Below are 20,794 nucleotides of genomic sequence, written 5' to 3'. Positions count from 1 at the left end.
CTGGCTAGCCAGCCCTTTTACAGATAAAGATCTGGGAGTACACTGGCTCAAAGAGTCAATGCTGTGCTGTAGTGAAAATGGCAAACATCCCACAGGAACATATAAATGTAGGCAGGGACTATGTTTTGAGAAAGGTGAGGCCTTATGACAGACTGCAGCAGGATCTTGGGAACAGCTTGGGGTCTGGCTTTGCAGAAGGACCACAGGAACTTTGCGTGTCCAGTCTGGGGAAGAGAGGGCTGCAGGTACAGGGCATCTGTTTCCAAATACATGAAAGGCTGCCACATACAGGAAAGGAATAAATTTCTGTTACTCATGGAGATTTGAACAAAATGTTGCCAGCTCAAATTGCAACAAGGGCAATTCGGGATAGATATTCAGGGACATTTTCTAAGTGTGAGAATGGTTGAGTCCTAGAATATGTTTTTGAGGAAGAGTGAGGACTCCACTGAGAGGCACCAGGAAAACTTTCTGATTAGAAAGTTTTTAGCAGAGTTGATCCTGCATTGGGGCAGGAGATGGTCTAAGCAATACCCTATGGTTCCTCCCTTCATAGGATCATCGGTTTCAGTGAGGTTTTTAAATTCCCACTTTAATACAGTGAAACAGGTGTGGAAATGTTTGTCAGAGTGCCACATCCTAGCCCTCATCATGCAGGATGTGAGAGAGCATCTCTAGCGAAGGTGTGACCCCTCTCTGACCACTGCTCCCAATTCCCCTCCAACTGCACCCCTGAGGACTGCAGTTTGTGGCATAGGAGCATGGCACTGCATGTGGCTGGTGCCAGGAGAGGAAGTGCCTTATGTGGACAAGAACTTCTTGTAGGGATGAATTCCGGTGGATTCCCACAACCCCATGCCAGTTTCCAAGCACCGACTGTGGCCACAGCTTCTGTGCACACCACTGCATACAGAAGCTATTCACAGCTCTTCTTTCTTACCCCCACAGCAACAAACCCATGTCTGAATGGCAAAACCCCTTCAGCGCATGGTGACCTCCAGGTTACTTGGTTCTCATGCCTATGCTTGCTGCTGCCAACCTCTCTGCTGCCCTGCTTGCAGACAAGTTCAAAACCTCTGCTGTGCTGAAGCTTTTTCAGACTGTGCTGTCCATCCAGTCTCAGAGCTGAGCATCTTTGTAGGATGGCCATCGTGGCATTTTATTTCAGGTTCCCCTTCTAAACCAGACCCTTAACACCTGGCAGGAGCGGACATACTTGTATAGGGAAGGATAAGTAATGCCTCTTGACAGACCCTGAAGGGGTATAGTCAAGGCTTATTTATACAGAACACAAGGAGAACTTGCAAAGATCACATCAGTGGCTCTTTCAAAACCAGGCCAGGGCTGTAAACTGGAAGGGAAACAAATCCAAGTCCCAGCTAGTTTTAGATGGCATCTTTCCTCAAAACTTATCTGAGAATTTTACACTCTCCTTCCTAGTTGCCAGTCACTAATGCACTGTAAAAAGCAACTTAATCTTTTGTTAGTTATAGGCTGGAGATATCAGTATATGTAATCTATTTGGACATGACTCTTTCTAGTCTGGTTTTGAGGTTACCTCAATAAATTCTACCTCCTCTGTATCTAGAAAGTTTGTAGACTGCCCTGTCCCCTAACTCATACCTCAAGAGCTATGTGTTGTGCACATGCTTTCCTTTTTCTCACATCACAGGCTTGTTAAATCAAATCAAACTGCACCCAACTCTTCATCTGTCTGTCACACATTGACCAAAGCACAGAACGCTCTTTTAAAAGGAAATGCCATTGAGAGCACTATGCCTTCTGTTGTCAAAAGAAAAAAGAAAAAAAAAAAAGCTGAAAAGGAAGCTGGTGTGATTCAAAATGACAGGATGAAGTCACAAAGAGCCTATGTCACTTCTACCTCCAGTTCAAAGCACAGACACTAGAGAGGAAAGAGATACATGTCACTGACCGTCTCCTCCTAGCCTGGTTTCTGCCACACAAGCGTTCTGTGAAAGACCATGTTCAGTGTCGATAACTGTTGTGTGAATCATTTGCCATAGCGGTATAAGAGAAAATATTTCCAAAGTTTTCTTGGGGGACATAGTCTAGTATTCTGTGAAATATTGCTTTCCTTTATATGGATACATCTCACAGACAGGAAAGCCAGCAAGCTCTAAAGAAAGGGAGAGGGGACAGAAAATGGCATACAGCACAGCCAAGTGCATGAGGTGGTGCACCGCAAGATACAAAACATTATCATGGGCCCTGCCACATCATCAGTTGTTAATATCTTCCTGCTGCATGCACTAAAATGAAATAGAAACTGGAAAGCGGGAATGTCTTTAAGCTGACATTCTAGCTGATAGACTAGACACTAGCAAGAAATTCTTGACTATGAGGGTGGTGAGACGCTGGCACAGGTTTCTCAGAGAAGCTGTGGATGCCCCATTCCTGGAAGTGTTCAAGGCCAGGTTGGACAGAGCCTAGAGCAACCTGGTCTAGTGAAAGGTGTCCCTGCCCATGGCAGGGTGGTTGGAACTAGATGATCTTAAGGTCCCTTCCAACCCAAACCATTCTATGATGATTCTATGATAACCATCCTTAATTTCGTCCCTGACGTCTCCCACTCCCACAGGACTCCTGTAGCGTATGACCAGGTTCTGCTCTCAGTTCTCCCCCAGTGCTAAAGAAAACCCCCAGGGTCCAGAGGCAGTGCCAGGATTTTCTTGTGGCACAGAGGGTGCTTAGCTGCCACTTTCAGTGATGGCCTGACTCATTGCACAGCCACCTGCACACATGGCTTTTGTGTTTCCTTGTATGCAAATCTCACCAGGGTTTGTTTGCCATCTCATCTCACATCCTCACTTATTACTTGCTGCTGCCTTCTCTGAACTATGTTTTGTCACCCTCTTTCTGAATGGAGTGTTTAATTTAAAGGCAATGGCAGGGCTTTTTACCTTCCTTATTTTCCACCCAGCTTTGCCTATCTGCATCACTCTTCATTGACAGCAAACTTCTCTGTTATACAAGGACAGGCACAAACCTGCCCTTCCCTGTCTGTACTTTTTCCTTTTCTGTATTTTTGCTTTCTAGGTCTCCTTGATCCATTACAACTTGTGGATTTGGTCTAGTTCTGTTGCTCCAGGTGCAACCACCAGAACCTTGACAAAAGTCAATTAGTCTCTTTGCTAAATCCGTGCTACTATTTAATTGTCGTTGTTACTGTTCTTCTTAGTCTCATCCCATCTGTGAATATTTTACACATGCACAGCAAGGTAGGATTTACTTCCCCGATTCCAGCCCTTTGAATTGTCCTTGTTACTGTTCTTCTTAGTCTCATCCCATCTGTGAATATTTTACACATGCACAGCAACGCAAGATTTACTTCCCTGATTCCAGCCCTTTGCATCATTAACACAGTACTCCGTTGCTGACTGTTGGAGCGCAGGAGCCAGCACCGAATCCTGGAAAAGGGCAGTAACCCTATTTGTAAATATCTGATCCCAGAAAACACCTCCTGCTGCTGTGTGCTAATGGGATATTCATGCCATTGCCAAATTAACCCAGGGTGCAACTTTAGAAACCAGGAAAGGCTGCTCTAAGCCAACCCCTTTGTGACTGTGAGGAGTGTGTTCATGAAAAACAGGTGCCTCACACATCTTACCCTGGAAACAGCCTTGGAGCAGCTCAGGAGGACCCGTATGGGGCACCACTGCCCGGCAAGAGACGGGGAGGGGAGGGCTGTGCTGGCAGCAGGAACCCCACTGCAGGCCCAGCGCTAGGCCTGGGCACCTAGACTCAGAGGGTGCTGGGACAGGAGACCAGCTACCTCGGCTGCGATGACAGCGTCTGGTCCCGGCGCCGCTCCCCATGAAGCGCCGTGGCCGGGGGCACCCACCCGAACCCATGACAGGACGAGGCCGCCCCCATCGAGGCGAGCGGGGGCACGGGGCCCCACCACCACCACCACCATAAGCCTGCAGCGTCTGCTGGCACTTCCGCCGTCCCTCGCGCTTCCCTCCCAAAGCGGTGTCGACCAACCGCCGGCGGCTCCCGGAAGCGCTAACACCAACTTCCGCCCGTTGCTGGGCGACATGCCTCAGTAGCTTCCGGGTGGCGGGGTCAATTTCCGGGAGCTCGGTGGCGTTACTGGGGAAGGGGGGTGGCGGTGTCATCATGAGCACCATGTTTGCTGACACTCTCCTCATCGTTTTCATCTCTGTGTGTACCGCGCTGCTGGCCGAGGGTGAGTGTTGGGCCGCCGTGGAGCGGGCTGCGGCCTCGCTTCCTCAGCAGGCCGATGGGGCCTGTCCTGGCTGGGCTCTGGTGGACCGGAGGGCCCTGTCGGCGGGAGGCCTGAGCGGCTTGGGGCAGCCGGGAGGGGACTGGGAGGAGGCTGCTGCTCCTCGCCTGAGTCGAGCCACTCCTGAGCACTGGGAGCGAGCGGCTTAAAGGCTGGAACGGAACAGAAAGGAAAGGAGAGCGTGTGTCGGGAAAGGAACAGGGCCGTGAGAGTGTGCAAGAGCTTCGGTTTTTCAGGACCACCGGAGGCTTGGTGGTTGGAGGGCAGCACAGGCACCCTAGGAGATGGCAGGGAATAACTACAACAAAACCAACCTGTGATGCAGAGCAGTGAGAATTTGGTTTGTTTCCTCTAGGAGGAGGAAAGCAAGGAGAGGATGAATTAACAGTTCTTAGTGTGCCTGAAAGAGGACAGTGGTGATTTTCTGTAGTTGTCATGGGAAGGATGTGAAAAAAGTGCCTGAACTTGCAATGATGGTGACTTAGTCTGCTTGAAAAGGCTTTTTAAATGGTAGGGTATTGAAATAGGTGCAGCTTTTTAAGGATGTGTTGCATAGGTACTTTTTGGGGTAATCAAAGTCAGAGGCTGCTCTCTCTTTCAGGCACTGAGCTATATCACCGTATCTCCTTCATCCCAGAGCTGCAAGACACTATCTTTAGGTATTCAATGGCAGGGAGAGTCCCAGGTGAAATGTGATACTTGCTTTTTTAGGAACTCTACTGCATTGCATTTGGATTAGATGGTGTACACATCCTTTGCTTTTCACAGCATAAAGATGTGTCCACCTCAAGTGTCTCAGAAGCTTCTCTGCAGCTGGTGTTCCCTGCGACTCAGCAGCAGCCCTGTTGGCATTTTTTTTACTACTGCTTCTGCACTTGTGATGCAACTTATTTTGATCATGTTTGAGTGCATTGAGTGCATATTTTGACTGTAGAATCTCTTGAGGTCTGTTTAGCTTAATATCAGTTTGCCTTTTCAAAAGGGGATACTGCTAACAAGCAGGTCCTCATAGGAGTGGGAATTAATCCTTAGGCCTTAATTAGGTGCTATGAAAATGCAGAACAGAAAGGTGTTTATTACCTTAATCAGCTCCTGATTTTAAGGTGAGTAACAGCTGGTAGATATGAGCATGAAGAAACCGAATGAGTCCCAGGGAACAACAGTGCTCAGCAAGATAGCTGTTAACATCTAAGGACATTTATTTTATGGGCATCGTTGCTACATGGAACTTGAGAAGGGGATTTGAAAGAAGGTGATGATACAGTTTGCTGTATTATAATGTGGTTTTGTAGATGTCGTTTAGATATGACACATTTTTTTTGCCTATATATTTGCAAACTTGTATTCCTATTATTGCAAGAGGTCTTTATTTAGTAACTTGTGGAATATTTGTTTCAGGTATAACTTGGGTGCTGGTGTACCGCACAGACAAATACAAGAGACTAAAGGCTGAAGTGGAAAAACAGAGCAAGAAATGTAAGTGCTCTTCAGACACTAGAGAATGTCTTGTTGCTCCTGTTACATTTTGCTGTAGAAGATATAAAGTTGAATAGAGTATGTGCTCTGAGAAATACCTGTTGCTTTTTCTGCTGAGTGACAGAACTTTATTCAGCTTGGCTTTCATAGCAGCCTATTTCTACACATTACACAAATGTGTACTGAGGGGACTTATTTCTGTACTTAATTCTTGTCTTTTGCTGGAGGGGAGGTTAGTATAAAGACCTGTGGTATTGTCTGAATTGCCCCTCTTAATGGAGGACAGGAGGAAGTAAGAGATCAATACTGGCATCTTCTTTTGTGAACAAGTAGCCAGTGTTCGTGTATGTAGCTTCCTTTAGAAGCTTGAGATCAGTTTAAAGATGCAGTTTCTGCTTTTCAAGGGCAGTTGAGAATTTGAGATCTGAGGTAAGAAAGAACCAGGGTTGAACAATGAATACCATGAAAGGAAAGCATTGTATGTAAAGATTGAAAGTGGTGATTAATGGTGGAGAATGAGTAAAGACAAAGCCATGACAGACAGGTTTGGGCTATCAGCTGATACAAAAATAAATTATTCTAGTGTAAACTGGGAACAGATAGAATTGAATAGGAAGAAAGTCTCGGGCTGCTTCCATAGAGAACTGATCTGGGAGTGGTTGAACAAAGAAGGCAGGAAGGGAACTGAGGATGAGCAATCAGAAGATATGCCTCGGATATAGAGAGCAGTGGTAAACAGGAGGGTCTGAGTGTGGAGTGTTTCAGTCGACCTGCTTGTATCTGAAGCCAAGGAACAGAGAAGAAATTCAGCTGACCTTTCAAACTCAATTGCACACACCCTTACACAAGTTGCAGTATACAACTGGGGCCAAACCTGGGTTGGGGTTACCTTAAATATTTCGCCATGGTGCCGGTGTGCTTAGTGCAGGAGAGAACAATATCATCAAAGCATGCTTTTTCAAGTCTAGCTTATCCAGCCTTCCCCTGGGCAAAATAAACCAAGGAATTGAAGTATAGTTATGCTTGTATCACAGCTGCTATATTAGGGCCTTTTGTCATCACAGCAGTCTCAATGGGGATTGCATCTCTGTCTCACTTTATTCCCACTTGACTGACAAAAATGTGTAGGTTAGAATTGGACCCAGAAGAGCAAGTTAGAGAAGAAATTGAAACCCAGCTGAAAACTGAGTTAATGTCCTTGTGTGTTTGTGTTGTGGAACTCTGAAAGCTGTTAGCAGAGCTTGCTCTCTAGGGCTTAATGGTTGCTGTAAGAGTTTAATGTTTTGTTTTGTAGCTCGCCTGATATCTAAACTGTAATCTATGAAGGGAAAGATGTGAGATTCATGCATCTCAATTAGTTTCTAACATCCTTCTTTGATTTTCCCACCCCCAATAAAAAAAAAGGCAAAGCTGTAATAAGGAGTCACTAAAAACGCATTGTTTTGGGTTTTTTTTCCTTCCCCTCCTATGCTAAGGACAGCTGGCTGACCTGATGGCTTACAGACAAAGTGCAAAGTAGACTACTTGAGCCACACCTTTCAACTGTTATCTAACACATCTGAAACAGGAAAAAACACATTTGAGATCTTTAAGCTCTCCCATGAGAGTCCCAGCAGTCCTTAGGATTGCAAAAACAAATGGGCCAAGTAGTGTGCTCAAGCAGAGGTTATTAATCCTGGTTCTTAGTTTCATCTCTTCCTGTCCCCTCACTTCTGTTGAGAGTCACAGCATTGTCTGAAACTGCTGCGGAGACAATAGTAAGCATTCTGGGGTAGATGCAGTAAATTTGCAAGGCTGAAGGCTGCCTCTAGAATTGCTGCTGTGTTGTGTATGTTCCCAGGGATAGGTTTGTGAGACTGGCAGTTACTTCTTCTGCTCAAACCATAAGGGAATTAGGGCTGTAGAATTCCTTGGGATTGTCTGAAGTGAAGCTGTCGTCTAGAGGAGCCCTTTCATTAGGGCTGAGAGTAGATAGGCCTGAAAAGAGTCGGTGTTCTCCAGTAGTGTTTAGAGTGGAGGCCATGGTTTTATGTGGACTAGGTTGGGACAGACTGATTACAATTTCCCAATAGGATCTGGAAAAATCAAGGTTATGGAGAGAGCACTCTGTGAGCACTGGGTGTGCTGTGTCATCTGGCACCTCTCTCTGGCATTCTCTCTGAGCAGACTTACCTGTTTTTTCTACTTGTGCTAGTCTGTCCTTTGGAGATATGCTTGTTCTTTGGAAAGGCCAATTGTGTCTTACTACATTACCACAGAAGAGGTGATTTTTAGGTATCTTGTCTGGGCTACTGTGGTTCTCTTAGCAGTTGTGACTGACTCAGACATTTCTGAAGGCAGCGCAACAAATCCTTGTGTGGCTTGGAAGGCTGTATTATTTAACCTGTGCTTAGAAATAAAGTCTAGCAGATCTGTGCTGAGCTAGTACTCCATATGGGAGAAGAGTCCTAATGCTGAGGTCTCTAAGCTGATTCCGTGAGCTAAGAAGGAGCCAGGTCTACTTGGTTGAACAGATATGGTACATGTACACAGAGTAAAAAAGGGCTGTTATCTGTTGCTAGACCGTAGTCATGCTTTATCATTGTCACGTCTTGTAACACTCTTGTAATAGCTCTTAAATGACAATGTCTCTTATTTCCTGGAAAAGCTCTTGCTGTCAGCAGAGCATTTGCAGGTGAGGAGCCCATTTACTGTATTACATGTCCACTATGCTGGCTTTAAGTTAGGCTTTTTTGCTGCAGTGGTAGTCATTCACTGATGCTTTGTGAGTGTCTGATTCAGGGTTGTAGTAACTTTGAGCTTAAGGTTCTGCTTTAAAATATCAGAAATGCTTCAGTACTAATTAATTGAAGAATGGCGAGGCTGAGTCTGACTACTTGGACAGCATTTCCACTGAGAATGCCTGCTTGTGAAGAAGGGATGTATGAGAACACAGTCTTTCCTGTATTCTGCTTCCCACTGCAGATAATCGGGAGCAGAGCTTGCCACAAAGGTCTTTTCATTAGACTTGCTGAATCAAAAGTACTGTCTAGTATTAATGACAAATCAGCAAGGGTCATTTGAGCCAAAATTGTCTCCAGACTGCTCAGTTAACAATGTAGTGGGCTCTTGACAGAGTTTATAATTATCCCTTTAAATATTCTGGTATCTCATCCAGTGCTTTGAAATGTTGTTATTAAGTGTTTGGTGGGGTCAACCTTGATGGTTTATAAGTTGTTGATAATGAATGTGTTCTTAGTCTTGCCCACCTTTGTTTCGTCTCTGTTATCTAAAGGAATAAAATACTTTGGTGTGTGGAAAAGGAGGGCTGGTATCCTTACATAGAAATGACAGTGTATCTTTCTTTTCACATGGCAGTGGAAAAGAAGAAGGAAACAATAACTGAATCAGCAGGCCGACAGCAGAAAAAGAAAATAGGTAAGACTGGGAGACGAGTGTGGTGCCCCAAGAGTAGGGGAAAGTTGAGAAACTTCATGGAAGTGATTATCCTTTCCTTTCTTTCAAAACTGTTTATTTAAAGTGATACTAAAGCTAGTTCGTGGCCTGATGACTGGAACATAAACACTTTTGCCTTACCCTTTCAAGAGAGGAGACATCTAGCCTCCTGATGGTATTAATCAAATGCAGAGAAGGGCAACGTCACTGAGAGGAGCAGCATTTCTTTCTCAACTGGTTGCCTTTCTCTCCAATTTGAGTCCTTATATCCATGATTATTACTAACTTCTGTTGTCAGAGCTCTGCTACAGTGCACTGTCAGCTTGCAACAGCTATATGACTGTATGAGTGTGACTTCTGAATCTTTAATCTTTTTTCCTCATTTGAGCACTTCACAGCTGAAGGTGTTCGCATGATGCCTGCAACTGCACTAGATTTATTGCAAGTTTGATAATTTTGCTCAATTTTAGGTAGCGATATATTTTTTGTTGCTGTTTGTTGTTGTGTGGGGTTTTTTCCATTGTAAATAAATCTAAGTCTTTTGGGGTTAAGGTAACTCTAAGTACTGAAATACACAACAGTAACATGGTAGATGTTTAATGGGTGTGAGCTTCAGAAGGTTCTATTATCTACAGGCCTCTAAAGTAAAATGTGCAGCAAAGCTCGGTGAAGTTATTACAGAAACTGTGGTAGGAACACTTCTGAGAGCTCCTGGGAGTTGGTTTCCTCATTCTTCTGTAGCACCAGGTAGCTGGATTAGCCATTTGATCTGCACACAGTTTGGGAATAATTATAAACATATCCTCAAATAGTTCTTCCTAGGTATAAAAGCTGTTATCATTAGAATCCTTAAGGGACAGGAGCCAAAATTCTTCCTCTTGTGCATTTTTAGTTCTTAATCTTGAATAATCTCTGCGTGAGATGAATACCACTTGGTGGATATGCACCTTTACAATGTTATGTGCTGTTCTTAGGTATGGTCACTTTTGAATGTGTGGCAATGACTTTTTTTGCAGGGCACCATCCAAGCTCTGTTCCTAGCACAGAATATTTTACTTTGCTTGGAGTAAACTAATAAACGGAATCTGAGGAATTCAGATACTCCACCATTTTATTTTTTTTTTTTGACACTGAAATTATCTTGTTTTGCAAATGAAAAACAAAGCACAAAGGGACTAACAACAGAACTTAGGAAATGACCACTGATTCTGCTTGCTGTGATGCTGCTGGCCAAGCCTGAGATACTGAGGCTGATTTTTTTGGAAGTGCTGTATAACTTCAGTGTCTGATTTATTTTCAGGCAAAGCTGAATTTGTAGTGTTTCTGAAAAATAAGGCACTAAATGTCAAGCTGGACATTCAGAAAATGACTCTTACAGCTGTTAAGTGGCTTGGAAATACCTGATCCAAGTAATTTACTGGATGTCAAATCATCCTGTAAGATGTAGCATTGTTGTAACAGCAAGTTTATTTGTGCTGGAGTTCCTTTAAATTCTACCATTCTAGGTAGAAAAAGTAAAAAAGAGCTGAGGCTTTACAGCTAAGTTACAGCCATCTACAGACCTGCCTCACTTGCCATCTGTTCTGTGCACAGAATATGGCAGGAGATGTGTGTATGATGTTACTTGGTTGCGTAAGGGATGAATCATGCATATGGACAAGGAGGTAGGGTGAAAGTTGCATGGGAAGGCTTAATTTGGTGTTCCCTGCTTACCAAACTTATTTTTAAGTGTGAAATGAACCAACTTCCGTCACGATGTGTCCAAATCACCTTTCACACTGCTGGAACAAGACACCTTTAACATCATGGTGCAGCCTTCTGTCATTTCAGCTGAAAGAGTGTGTTTATTAGCTTAAACTTTGCCACTTTTTCTTCTGCATCCATGTGTCCCTAGAAGACAGTGATATTCCCAGGAGTCCAGGAGCTCTGGGTAGACAGCAAAACAAAAACAAAGTAACAAAATCCAACACCACCACCCCACCCACCCCCAAAAAAAACCACAAGCTGGCAAATAAGGTTATTGCTGAATCTGTGTATCCTGGTTGTTAGTGTTCTAATGAGGAGAATAAGGCAGCTTTGGACTTTAGGATGCTGCTTTTTGACCCACTCTTCTTTCTCTGTGCCTCTACCCAGCTCTATAGCAAAGTACTTAAAGGCTGCTTATGTATGACTTGGGGAGAAGGGTGGTAGGACACCTGAAGCCTGTTTGTTTAGAACTTGTAGAAATGGGTGAGAAACATATCAGGTATATTGGGAGACCATGGCTGTATTCTTTATCCCTGTGTAACCTTTAACCCATCTAAACAGATGGTTAGTTATGTAGTGGGGCATGTGGGGGAGCAAGTATTGTTGCCAAATGTTATTTGTAAAAAGCTGGCCTGCAATTGCTGTAATGTCCCAGAACAAAACTCTCCACCTGTATCAGGAAGCAAGTGTCTGGAAAGTTCCTGCCAGAGTGGATGGTATGTAGCTAGGAGCAATTGAAAATAGCAATGAGGATTCTAAGAAATTGAGTAGGGATGTAGCTGTTGTTTTTTTTTTCATAATGTTTACTTGTCATCCATGTATTTAGCAGGGGCTTGAAAGATAATTGAACGGGGCTGTGGGCCTCTTGTCCTGTGGATCCCTACTGAAGTTGCAGTATAACTTCCATGCTGGATAGCCCTTGACAGTCCTTCTGCATTCCCCTTCTCTTTGCCCACACTGTTCTTCATTGTCCACATGCCTACTGTCAGCTAGGTATTGCTTCTAAGCCCTGTCTGCCCCTCTGGATCCTCAGTTTGAGAGGAGCACAGGGCACAAGGGATCATAGAATCGTTAGGGTTGGAAAGGACCTTAAGATCATGTAGTTCCAACTCCCCTGCCATGGGCAAGGACACCGCACACTAAACCATGTCACTCAAGGCTCTGTCCACCATGGCCTTGAACACTGCCAGGGATGGAGCATTCACAACCTCCCTGGGCAACCCATTCCAGTGCCTCACCACCCTTACAGTAAAGAGTTTCTTCCTTATATCCAATCTATACTTCCCTTGTTTAAGTTTTAACCCATTACCCCTTGTCCTATCGCTACAGTCCCTAATGAAGAGTCCCTCCTCAGCATCCCTATAGCCCCCTTACAGATACTGGAAGGCTGCTATGAGGTCCCCACGCAGCCTTCTCTTCTCCAGGCTGAAGAGCCCCAACTTTCTCAGCCTGTATTCATACAGGAGGTGCTCCAGTCCCCTGATCATCCTCGTGGCTCTCCTCTGGACTTGTTCCAACAGTTCGATGTCCTTTTTATGTTGAGGACACCAGAACTGCACACAGTGCTCCAGGTGAGGTCTCACAAGAGCAGAGTAGAGGGGCAGGATCACCTCCTTTGACCTGCTGGTCACGCTCCTTTTGATGCAGCCCAGGATACGGTTGGCTTTCTGGGCTGTGAGCGGACACTGAAGCCAGCTCATGTTCATTTTCTCATCGGCCAACACCTCCAAGTCCCTCTCTGCAGGGCTGCTCTGAATCTCTTCTCTGCCCAACCTGTAGCTGTGCCTGGGATTGCTCCGACCCAGGTGTAGGACCTTGCACTTGGATAATGGGAACATGGGACAAGAAGGGTGACAGATGGTAGATAATGTGCAAAGCCAGAGCAGTCCTCCAACGAGGCACATGGAAAATGCCCTCTCAGAAAACTGGGCATTGTTGAAGCTTCTGGTGACTTAAGGACAGACTAAATTTCCAAAGTAGTGTTTCAAAGTATTCTCTGCAAAAACAGTAATACACACATTACTGAAATTCATGTAGGAAGTACCTTTTTTGATAATCTTCTAGGTGTGACAAGGGGTTGAAAAGTCATTACTAAGACCAGGAGGATGTTAGTGTTGCTGAGGCGGGGTTTCCAGCTCTGTGTATGTTTTCCAAAATGAAGTACTTCATATAATGTATTTATAATGGTGAGTCCAGTGTGCAGCGAATTGAGACTGATCTTTTTCAGAAATGTGATATAGAATCACTGTCTCTGTTTTCTGGCAACACTGTTCATGCTGCTGTGTTGGTTGAGTTAGCAAATTTGACCTGCGGTGCAGATCTTTCAAAAGTGCTGAATGTATGATTCTAGCTACTGCCTTCTCTTTTGTGGCTGCTTTGCTGCATGTGTCTGTGGTGGAGAAGCAGTTGGCTATGTCCAGTTCTTCAGTTCTACTGTCTGACATAGGAAGCTGGAGTTAGCTTTGGAAGTGTTGTTTGTTTGGAGAGCCAGAAAGGTTAAGTCTTCCTGGAAATGAAAACACTCTGTTTTCTAAGTTGGTAAAATTGATAAGTGTTTGTTGGTTTTCTTTTTCCAGAGAGACAAGAAGAAAAACTGAAGAATAACAACAGGGACTTGTCAATGGTAAGACAATTAAATTAAGTTCTCAACTGCTGAAGATTTCAGTGAGCTTTCCAATGGAAAGACTTTATTCAGTTGGCAGACACAGCAGCTTGTCCTCCTGAAAAGTTCTTCTGGATTGCTTTCTAATAGCTACAGGTTTTTGTATGAGCCACTGAGTTCTCCACCAGTTACTCCTTCATCTCATGCCCAACCTTAGCTATGTTCATATTTAAAAGTCTCCACGATGCTTTCGAAGTAGAATTAATATCCTCTTTTAAGTTTTGTCTTCATAATAATCCCCTGCTGATTTGCTGTATAGGCTTAAGGAAAAAAAAACAACCTGTGAAAGGTTACAGGACAATTCTTGAGCACTTTTTTTTTCTCCTGAAGCAGCTCTTCACATCAGTGGTCCACTGTGGCTGCCTTTGTACCCAGCTGTTGACCAAATTTCTCTTGGACGTTCTCCAGTCACTTTTACAATCACTCTGTCCTTCTGGGTCTTATGTTTTCTTTCTATATTCCAGTGGTGCTGTACAAAGCCTATTCTTAAGGGTATGAGCTCATAATCCCTCAGTGTAGGTCTGTTCTGATTATTTCTGACCTTTCTGCTTGCAGGTTCGGATGAAATCCATGTTTGCCATTGGATTCTGCTTCACTGCCTTGATGGGAATGTTTAATTCCATGTAAGTATCAACTTTATGGATTTTTCTTCAGTTTTCATAGTGAATATATTCTCTACCTTCCCGCTGTCACCTGAAGTGTTACATCCAAGAACTGTAACTAAACTGTGTAAAATGGATCAGTATTTCATAAGAAGATGCAGTTCTTTTGTCGCCCACGCAGACATTCTGCTCAATAGGGAACACTACATGCTGGATGCAATCAAATTGAACAAATTGCATTAGATCTAGACAAAACTCTAATGTTCTTTCTGTGTGGGAACATCTTGTTTAGGGCAACTTTCATAAATGTCAGGTAAGCAGCTACAGGCATCAGCTTTTTTGGCTTTGCTGTAATAGTGTAAGTGAAAATGCTCTTGCAAGAAAAACTGGGTCAGTTCCCTTGCACTCAGAAATGAGCTGTAATTGCAGAATTCAGTGTTGTCGTACTTAAGATGATCAGTCAAGATAGTAACATGTTCAGGCATGGGCTCTAATCTTCCTTTGCTTTAAAAATGACCTGGGGTGGGTCTAGTATAAAACCAAAAACCAAAAAACCCACAACAACAACAGAAAAAAACACTGACCCCCCCAAAACCCAGAAAACGCCCCCAAAAACACCACCCCCCCAAAAAAAAAACAAACAACTAAACAAAGACAAAAGTGCCCAAACTGGTTTGCATAGGTATAGACAGCTTTGTTTCAGATATGCAAAACTGAGAGACTGTGCTTGACTTTCTAAACTTGGTTTGGTCTTGAAATGCAGGCTTCCCTTCTGATAAATCTGAAGGTGACGATGTTCAGATTGAAATAGCTTTCTTGCTAACAGCTGAGGCTATTGAATTAAAATCTAAGTATGTGGTTCTCTGGCCTTTGGGGCTAGATAGTTAAATTTCTGCTCCTGGTCTCAGTCCAAGGTAGTGTATTTGTATCTGAATGGCAGCTTTGGTGAATTGTGCCTACACTGAAGCTGATAGAATGGTTTCATGGAGCTGGTTCTCGCATACTATCATTCTCTTGACATAGCATATACAGCAACTGCTTGTCTCAGGAGGAGAGTACTTGAATTATGAATTCAGTAGGCTCTTAGCTTCCCTCTAGGAAGCTGCTACTGCCTGGTCATCCATGGAGGTGCTGTGGGTGGGGTACGAAAAAGAGGAAAAGGGTGGCTGACACCTGCAGTGGCTGTACCCTCATTTGCTTGCCTCTCCTGTTCTTGAATGAGTTCATTTCTCTGAGGGACAGAAGGGGTTGGAATCATACGGAAGTAGCATGGTGTGCTGCCCTTTGGACAAGTACTATGCAGATGCTGCTACTCTGTGGCTAGGCACCTCACCTTTGCCAAGTGTCAGCCAAAATGGAAAATTCTGTGATGACTGCGTCTCTTTCTTAGAGTGCCAGTAGTAATAGGGCAGCAGAGTGGACCATGATGAAAGAATATGTAAATGTCAAGAAGGCTGGTTTAAACCTGAAGTGCAGGATACTGAAAATGAGCAGCAGAATAATTGTTGTGGTTTAAAAGGTATATTAGGGCAGTGAGAGCTGTAGCGGTGGTGGCCTCCAAGCAAGTGGGATTTCTTCTGAAAAGAAATTGGTTTCTGTGTGTTTCAGTTTTTTCTTGTCAGAAACTTCTTAATGCAATCAGTTCTTTGTCTTACTCTAGGAGTTGTGCATTTCATAAGCTTGGAAACCTGCTGGAATTGAAAGCAGGTACCTCGGGTGCTACTGCTGAAATACTTGTCATTCTCACAGCAGGAATAACGCAGAATTTTAAGCCACTGGGGGATGTTACAGGGAGATAAACATCCGTTCCTGGCTCTTCTGCCAAACTGCCTGTGAGATGTAAACAAAGTTGGTGTGTGTTTGAGCTGTAGCTGTGTGACTGCATCTCCACAGGAAAGAAGGCTCATTTAGGATATCTTGAAACAAGAAACACCTGTTAGAAAATCAGCACATGCAGAGGAAATAACATCCAAATATGCACATGCTGATGGGGCATCATACGCATTTACTTCAAAAGATTGGGTCTGGGTTGGGAGAAATCTTTGGAACTGGCCAGAATTCATACTCTGTCTGATGTCCTGGAATGTGGACCTGGAGTAGTTCCAGGAACAGGCCAGGCCACTTAGAATATGCGATATTATCCTGCCTCTGCACTGTCTTTATCTTCAGAGCTAATGCAGAGAAAACTATTGGTGTTAAAAATCATTCTGTTGATGGCTCTCTTAAGCATCTTTCTTGTGCTAAGAAGCATAGTTCCTCTAGGAAAGGAAAAGGTGCCTTTGTCTTGCAGTTTGCTTATAAAACGTGGTCTTGCTTAAAGCAAAGAATCTGTTGCCTTGCAGTGAGTGCAATACAGCAGGGTGATAGTCATCCATCTTTTATTCAAGTTCTGGGAAGTTATCTGGACTGGTAATAAAATGCATCATTAAACTGCAGAACACCCAGTAAGAGTTTATGAACCATCTTGTCCAGCTGATCACTTAAATCACTTTGAAACACTGGCTATGGCAAAACTGTTACTGAGTGAAGCCTGCTTAGCCTGTGGATGAATGGGTGTGGGGGACTTTGTGAGAGAGTTTTTTTTAACTTATTTATACACTTATATATGGTGTATATAAAGGAGGTCTGGAGAAGGCAGCCTGGCTTTTTAGCCTTCCATGCGGTCTTACCTGCTCCGGTGGCCTGTTGAAGAAGCTCACTCACTCTTTCTATAGCCAGAGGCTCTTCTACTGTCCCCAGTTCTGATGCAGTGCTCTTTTTTTTTCCAGATTTGATGGCCGAGTGGTGGCAAAGCTTCCATTTATTCCCCTCTCATACATCCAAGGTCTCTCCCACCGCAACCTTCTGGGTGAAGATTACACTGACTGTTCCTTCATCTTCCTGTACATTCTTTGTACAATGTCAATCAGACAGGTGAGTACATTGCTGTGTCTACTGCATGCAGGGAAAGCACATCTCAATCCATAAAGAGGAGTCTATTACTGCTGTTTAGTTTTGCATGTATAACTTTTGATCTGTTTTGGATTTCTGTGTTTGTTTATTCTTATGCTTCATATCCAAAGCAATTTTAGGTTGGAATCAAAACCAGCTACTATCCTGGACTGGTGTGGAAGACTTGACTGGAGGTTTACACCAGGGTGCTAGGACAGAGTTGGCAGAAATGGGTTCCTTTCTTGTGTGTGTTTGTAATTTAACTTTGCAGATTGCCATACCAAGAGATTGTCTCTGTGAGCAGACAGTCTTAAGAACTGCTTCTTAGTAATGATGACTTTTACAGTAATATGGGAAAAGAGAAGTGTAGCATCTTTAGGGGGAACTTCCTTAGTGGCTTGAGGTTCTGTAAAGGTTAAATCAATCCACAAAGTTGCTGGGAAAGTGAATAGAGTTAAACCTGTTGTTTTGGGTTTGTCCTTCCTGGTTTTGCTGATTGCCTGATTATTTTTTTTTTTTTTCTTCCCCAAGAGTTGTAAGAACTTTACCTTTGGTGTCAAGTCTTTCCCAGTGCTAGGAGTCTGGTATGATAAGCCAAGAAGAGTAGGTTACACATAGCTCTCCAGCAAAGCTAGTTAGGCCTATCTTTTCAAAAAAGCAGCATCAGTGAGATAGGGGAAGTGCCTGCTCAGGAAGGTTCCTGAGCAGCTTAAGTGGCATAATGGCCAGTGAGGACAAGTGGGTCTTCTCATTGCAACCGGATGTTTACTTTGTTTTCCAAACTTCCCCAGAGTGCTGGGGATAAGCTACTGGGTTCTGGGAACTGGAGAATGCTGGTGAAACCAGCTGAAAATTAGCTGGTTTTCTGTATTTATATTTCCTTTGATTCACTTCCTGAATTCTTGCTGCTTTTCTCCTTGACCAGCTTGTTGCTTTTCCTCAGTGGATGACAAGGGACTTTGAAAAGCTTAAAGGAGATACCTGGGGGGAAGTGACATGTTATGCCAGCTGCTAAGAGAAGTTTGGAAGAGCTTGATGGAGCAGCTTGATAGTAGAAAGTTCCTTTAGTCACAAAGTGTGTACTAGTGAACATTGGTATGGGGTGGTTGTTTTGAAATTAATCTCTGCCTGGTGCTATGCAAATCAGATAACAAATTATAGAATAGTTGATTTTGGAAGGGTCACCTGGAGGTCATCTGGCTCACCCCTCACTCCAAGCAGGGACCAGCTTCAGAGTACTAAAGGCCAGGAGCTTGCTTCCTCATCCGGTTGCTGCAAGACAAATACTGTCCCACTTCCCAGTGGGAGTGGGAGTAAAGGGAGCAGTGTTTGCTGCTTTGAAAGTAATCAGACCTTTTTAGCTCATGGGATCATCTTCCTGAATTCCTGGGATGCTGTGGTCTGATGCTGTTCCTTCAGGCAATCTAGTCTGGTACTGCTCTGTGTTATCTGTTAATGGGAAGACCCTTCTTTGCAATGTTGCAGATTATTATATGAAACTAGCCCTGTCAGCAAGACTTTTCTGCACCCACTGGGTTGGTTGGGGAACTCCCTTGCTGAAATCCCCCATGGATTTTTTTTTTTTTTTTTGTCCAAAAATATAATTCCTGTGGTTCTAGTCGTGGGCATTTCCTGATGTTTCCTATTGTGAAATCTGTAGATGGCATGAACTGAGTGGTGATCCAGTCTGGCTCTGGGCAGAACCCAAGCTGTTTGCAGTGGGTTGGGCTTTCAAGAGAAATTCCAGGAAAAAGTTGCCCTTGTGCTTTAGAGTTTATGTGTCTGGTCCTGCAGAGGATAGAAGTTACTTTATTGCTTTGGAGAAGGGTGGTTTTGCTCTGAAGTGTTAAATTGCAGTCTTAGTGCTGCCTTATCTATGTGATCATGGCTAACAAACCTACTGTTCTCCAGCTGCTAGGGCAACTGGGTTTCTTCCTGCTACATGGAGGAAGGGCAGAGACCAGCCACAGTTTGTGCAAAAGGGAAGAACTGAAGCTGTGATAGCTGATGTCTGCTCTTGTCTTAATTACTATTTGAAAGAACTTGGGTAATAACAGCACTGGGAAGAGGGCTTTAAAAGGGTGTGAGAGGGCAGGGAAGAGGGGAAGAAAGTAATCAAGGGCTTAAAATGGTTCCAAAGACTTGCTTTTGATGTTTTTGATGACTTTAAGGCCGAAAGCTTTGTGACCCTTTGTGTTTCACTGTGTGGAAAAGGAGAAATCACAAGTACTCAGCTTTGAAACAGCTGTTAGCCCAAGGGAGGAGAACTGATGTGGGAGCTAGTGTCTGGCTTGATGCTGCTGACACTAGAGAAGGAGTGGACATGTACCAAAAGTCAAGCAACAGGTTGTGAACAAGCTAAGGAGACCATATATTCTTCAGGCTTTCCTTAATTCTTGTAGCTGCCTGTGAAAGGATTAAGGGCAGAGAAGAAAGACCTTTGGAGCTCAGAAGTAGAGGAACTCGTGTGTGTGGGGGGAAAATGACCTGAAGGAAAATTCAGGGGAGTACATGATGGTAGGGAGATTAACTGGACTGTGATTAAAATTACATTAGTGGGATGGGCAGTAGCAGCATCAGGCAGTCTCTTCATGCAGTCCTCAGGCATGTGAGGGTGATAAACTCTTCAGACTGACTGGGAAGCTTGCTGCCTGTGACCTGGCCAGCATCTCCTGAAATAGTCAACTTGCAGTGAGTAACTTCCTTTGCGCTGTTCCCAGCTCTCCCTGGCACGTAAATCCTGTCCCCTAGTTCCTCCTGCCTTCCTGTTTGGAGAGAGGAGGGTTGCTGGGAGAGTTCCTCCAAGGGTCCTTGAGCTATTGGGTTTCAGCTGGGAAAGGCTGTGGCTTGGCTGGGTGAGAGGCATAATGTCAGGGTTATATCCTCTGTCCCTCCTGTTTCTGAGCTCCCAGCTTTCACCTGTGATGTTTGTGAAGAGGGATACGTTGCTGTTCCTTAGGCATTTGCTGGTCTTCATTTCCTTTTCACACATTCCTGAACTGTAGATTAGGCTGCTTCTCTCTGAATGTGTTCCCAGTGGGAAGGGGAGCCAGCAGTTATTCCTACTGCCAGGAGTGCACTTTCCCACATGGTCCGATCTTGGGGCAGGGAGACAGTTGCTGCCTTGCTTTTGAGGCCCTTTTGGGTTTTGAGACAAAATCAGAAGCAGCTCGTGTCCTTGCAGTCATTTGAGGAAAGATCAGAAGAACTTAGATGAGGAATTTGGATCCTTAAGTCTTGCAGTCTTCCCTCCCTATTCCTGAAGGTGATGGCCTTGTTTGTGTTGAAAGCAGAATCTACAGACTGCCTTGTGCAACATGGCCCACAGATTTCTGCTGGACCTTGCCTCAGCCCTGATGTTTCCAGCTGTGTAGACTTCAGGACTGCTGACTTGTAAAACTTGCTTTGCAACTGGTGCAGGAGCCTAGCTGTCTTACACAGCAAGGAGGGAGACAACTATGGAAGGATAATGCTGGAGACTGTGGTCTTGAATCTTGTGGACAAACAAGCTGTCATTTCTCTTTCTCATGGAACTGTTCAAGCAGATGTATTAAACTTTTTAGCACTACAGTTCTGTCTTGATACTTAAAGGAACATGGAGGAGGCAGTGCACACTTCCTTTCTTCCATGGATGCTCTTCTAGGATCTCTAGTGTTCTCCACAAATGAGGCAGTA

General features: G+C 44.2%; 1 protein-coding gene across 1 annotated transcript in view; it reads left to right on the top strand.

Moving 5' to 3' along the window:
• Window positions 1-20,794, top strand: part of TMCO1 (transmembrane and coiled-coil domains 1) — a 180,995-nt gene that overhangs the window by 156,748 nt on the left and 3,453 nt on the right. Inside the window, exons 2-7 of the mRNA XM_057427255.1 lie at window positions 4,123-4,210; window positions 5,666-5,743; window positions 9,101-9,160; window positions 13,501-13,547; window positions 14,142-14,209; window positions 16,957-17,101. Coding sequence (XP_057283238.1) covers window positions 4,141-4,210; window positions 5,666-5,743; window positions 9,101-9,160; window positions 13,501-13,547; window positions 14,142-14,209; window positions 16,957-17,101 — 468 coding nt within the window. The 5' untranslated portion in view covers window positions 4,123-4,140. The remainder of the gene's footprint in view (window positions 1-4,122; window positions 4,211-5,665; window positions 5,744-9,100; window positions 9,161-13,500; window positions 13,548-14,141; window positions 14,210-16,956; window positions 17,102-20,794) is intronic.

The sequence above is a fragment of the Pezoporus wallicus genome, unplaced genomic scaffold, assembly GCF_028554395.1.
Source record: "Pezoporus wallicus isolate ANWC-B61680 ecotype Strahan unplaced genomic scaffold, APGP_CSIRO_Pwel_v1 scaffold_7107, whole genome shotgun sequence".
NCBI lineage: Eukaryota > Metazoa > Chordata > Aves > Psittaciformes > Psittacidae > Pezoporus > Pezoporus wallicus.
Note: the sequence above shows the minus strand (reverse complement) of the source record. Positions and strands in the feature narration are given on the sequence as shown.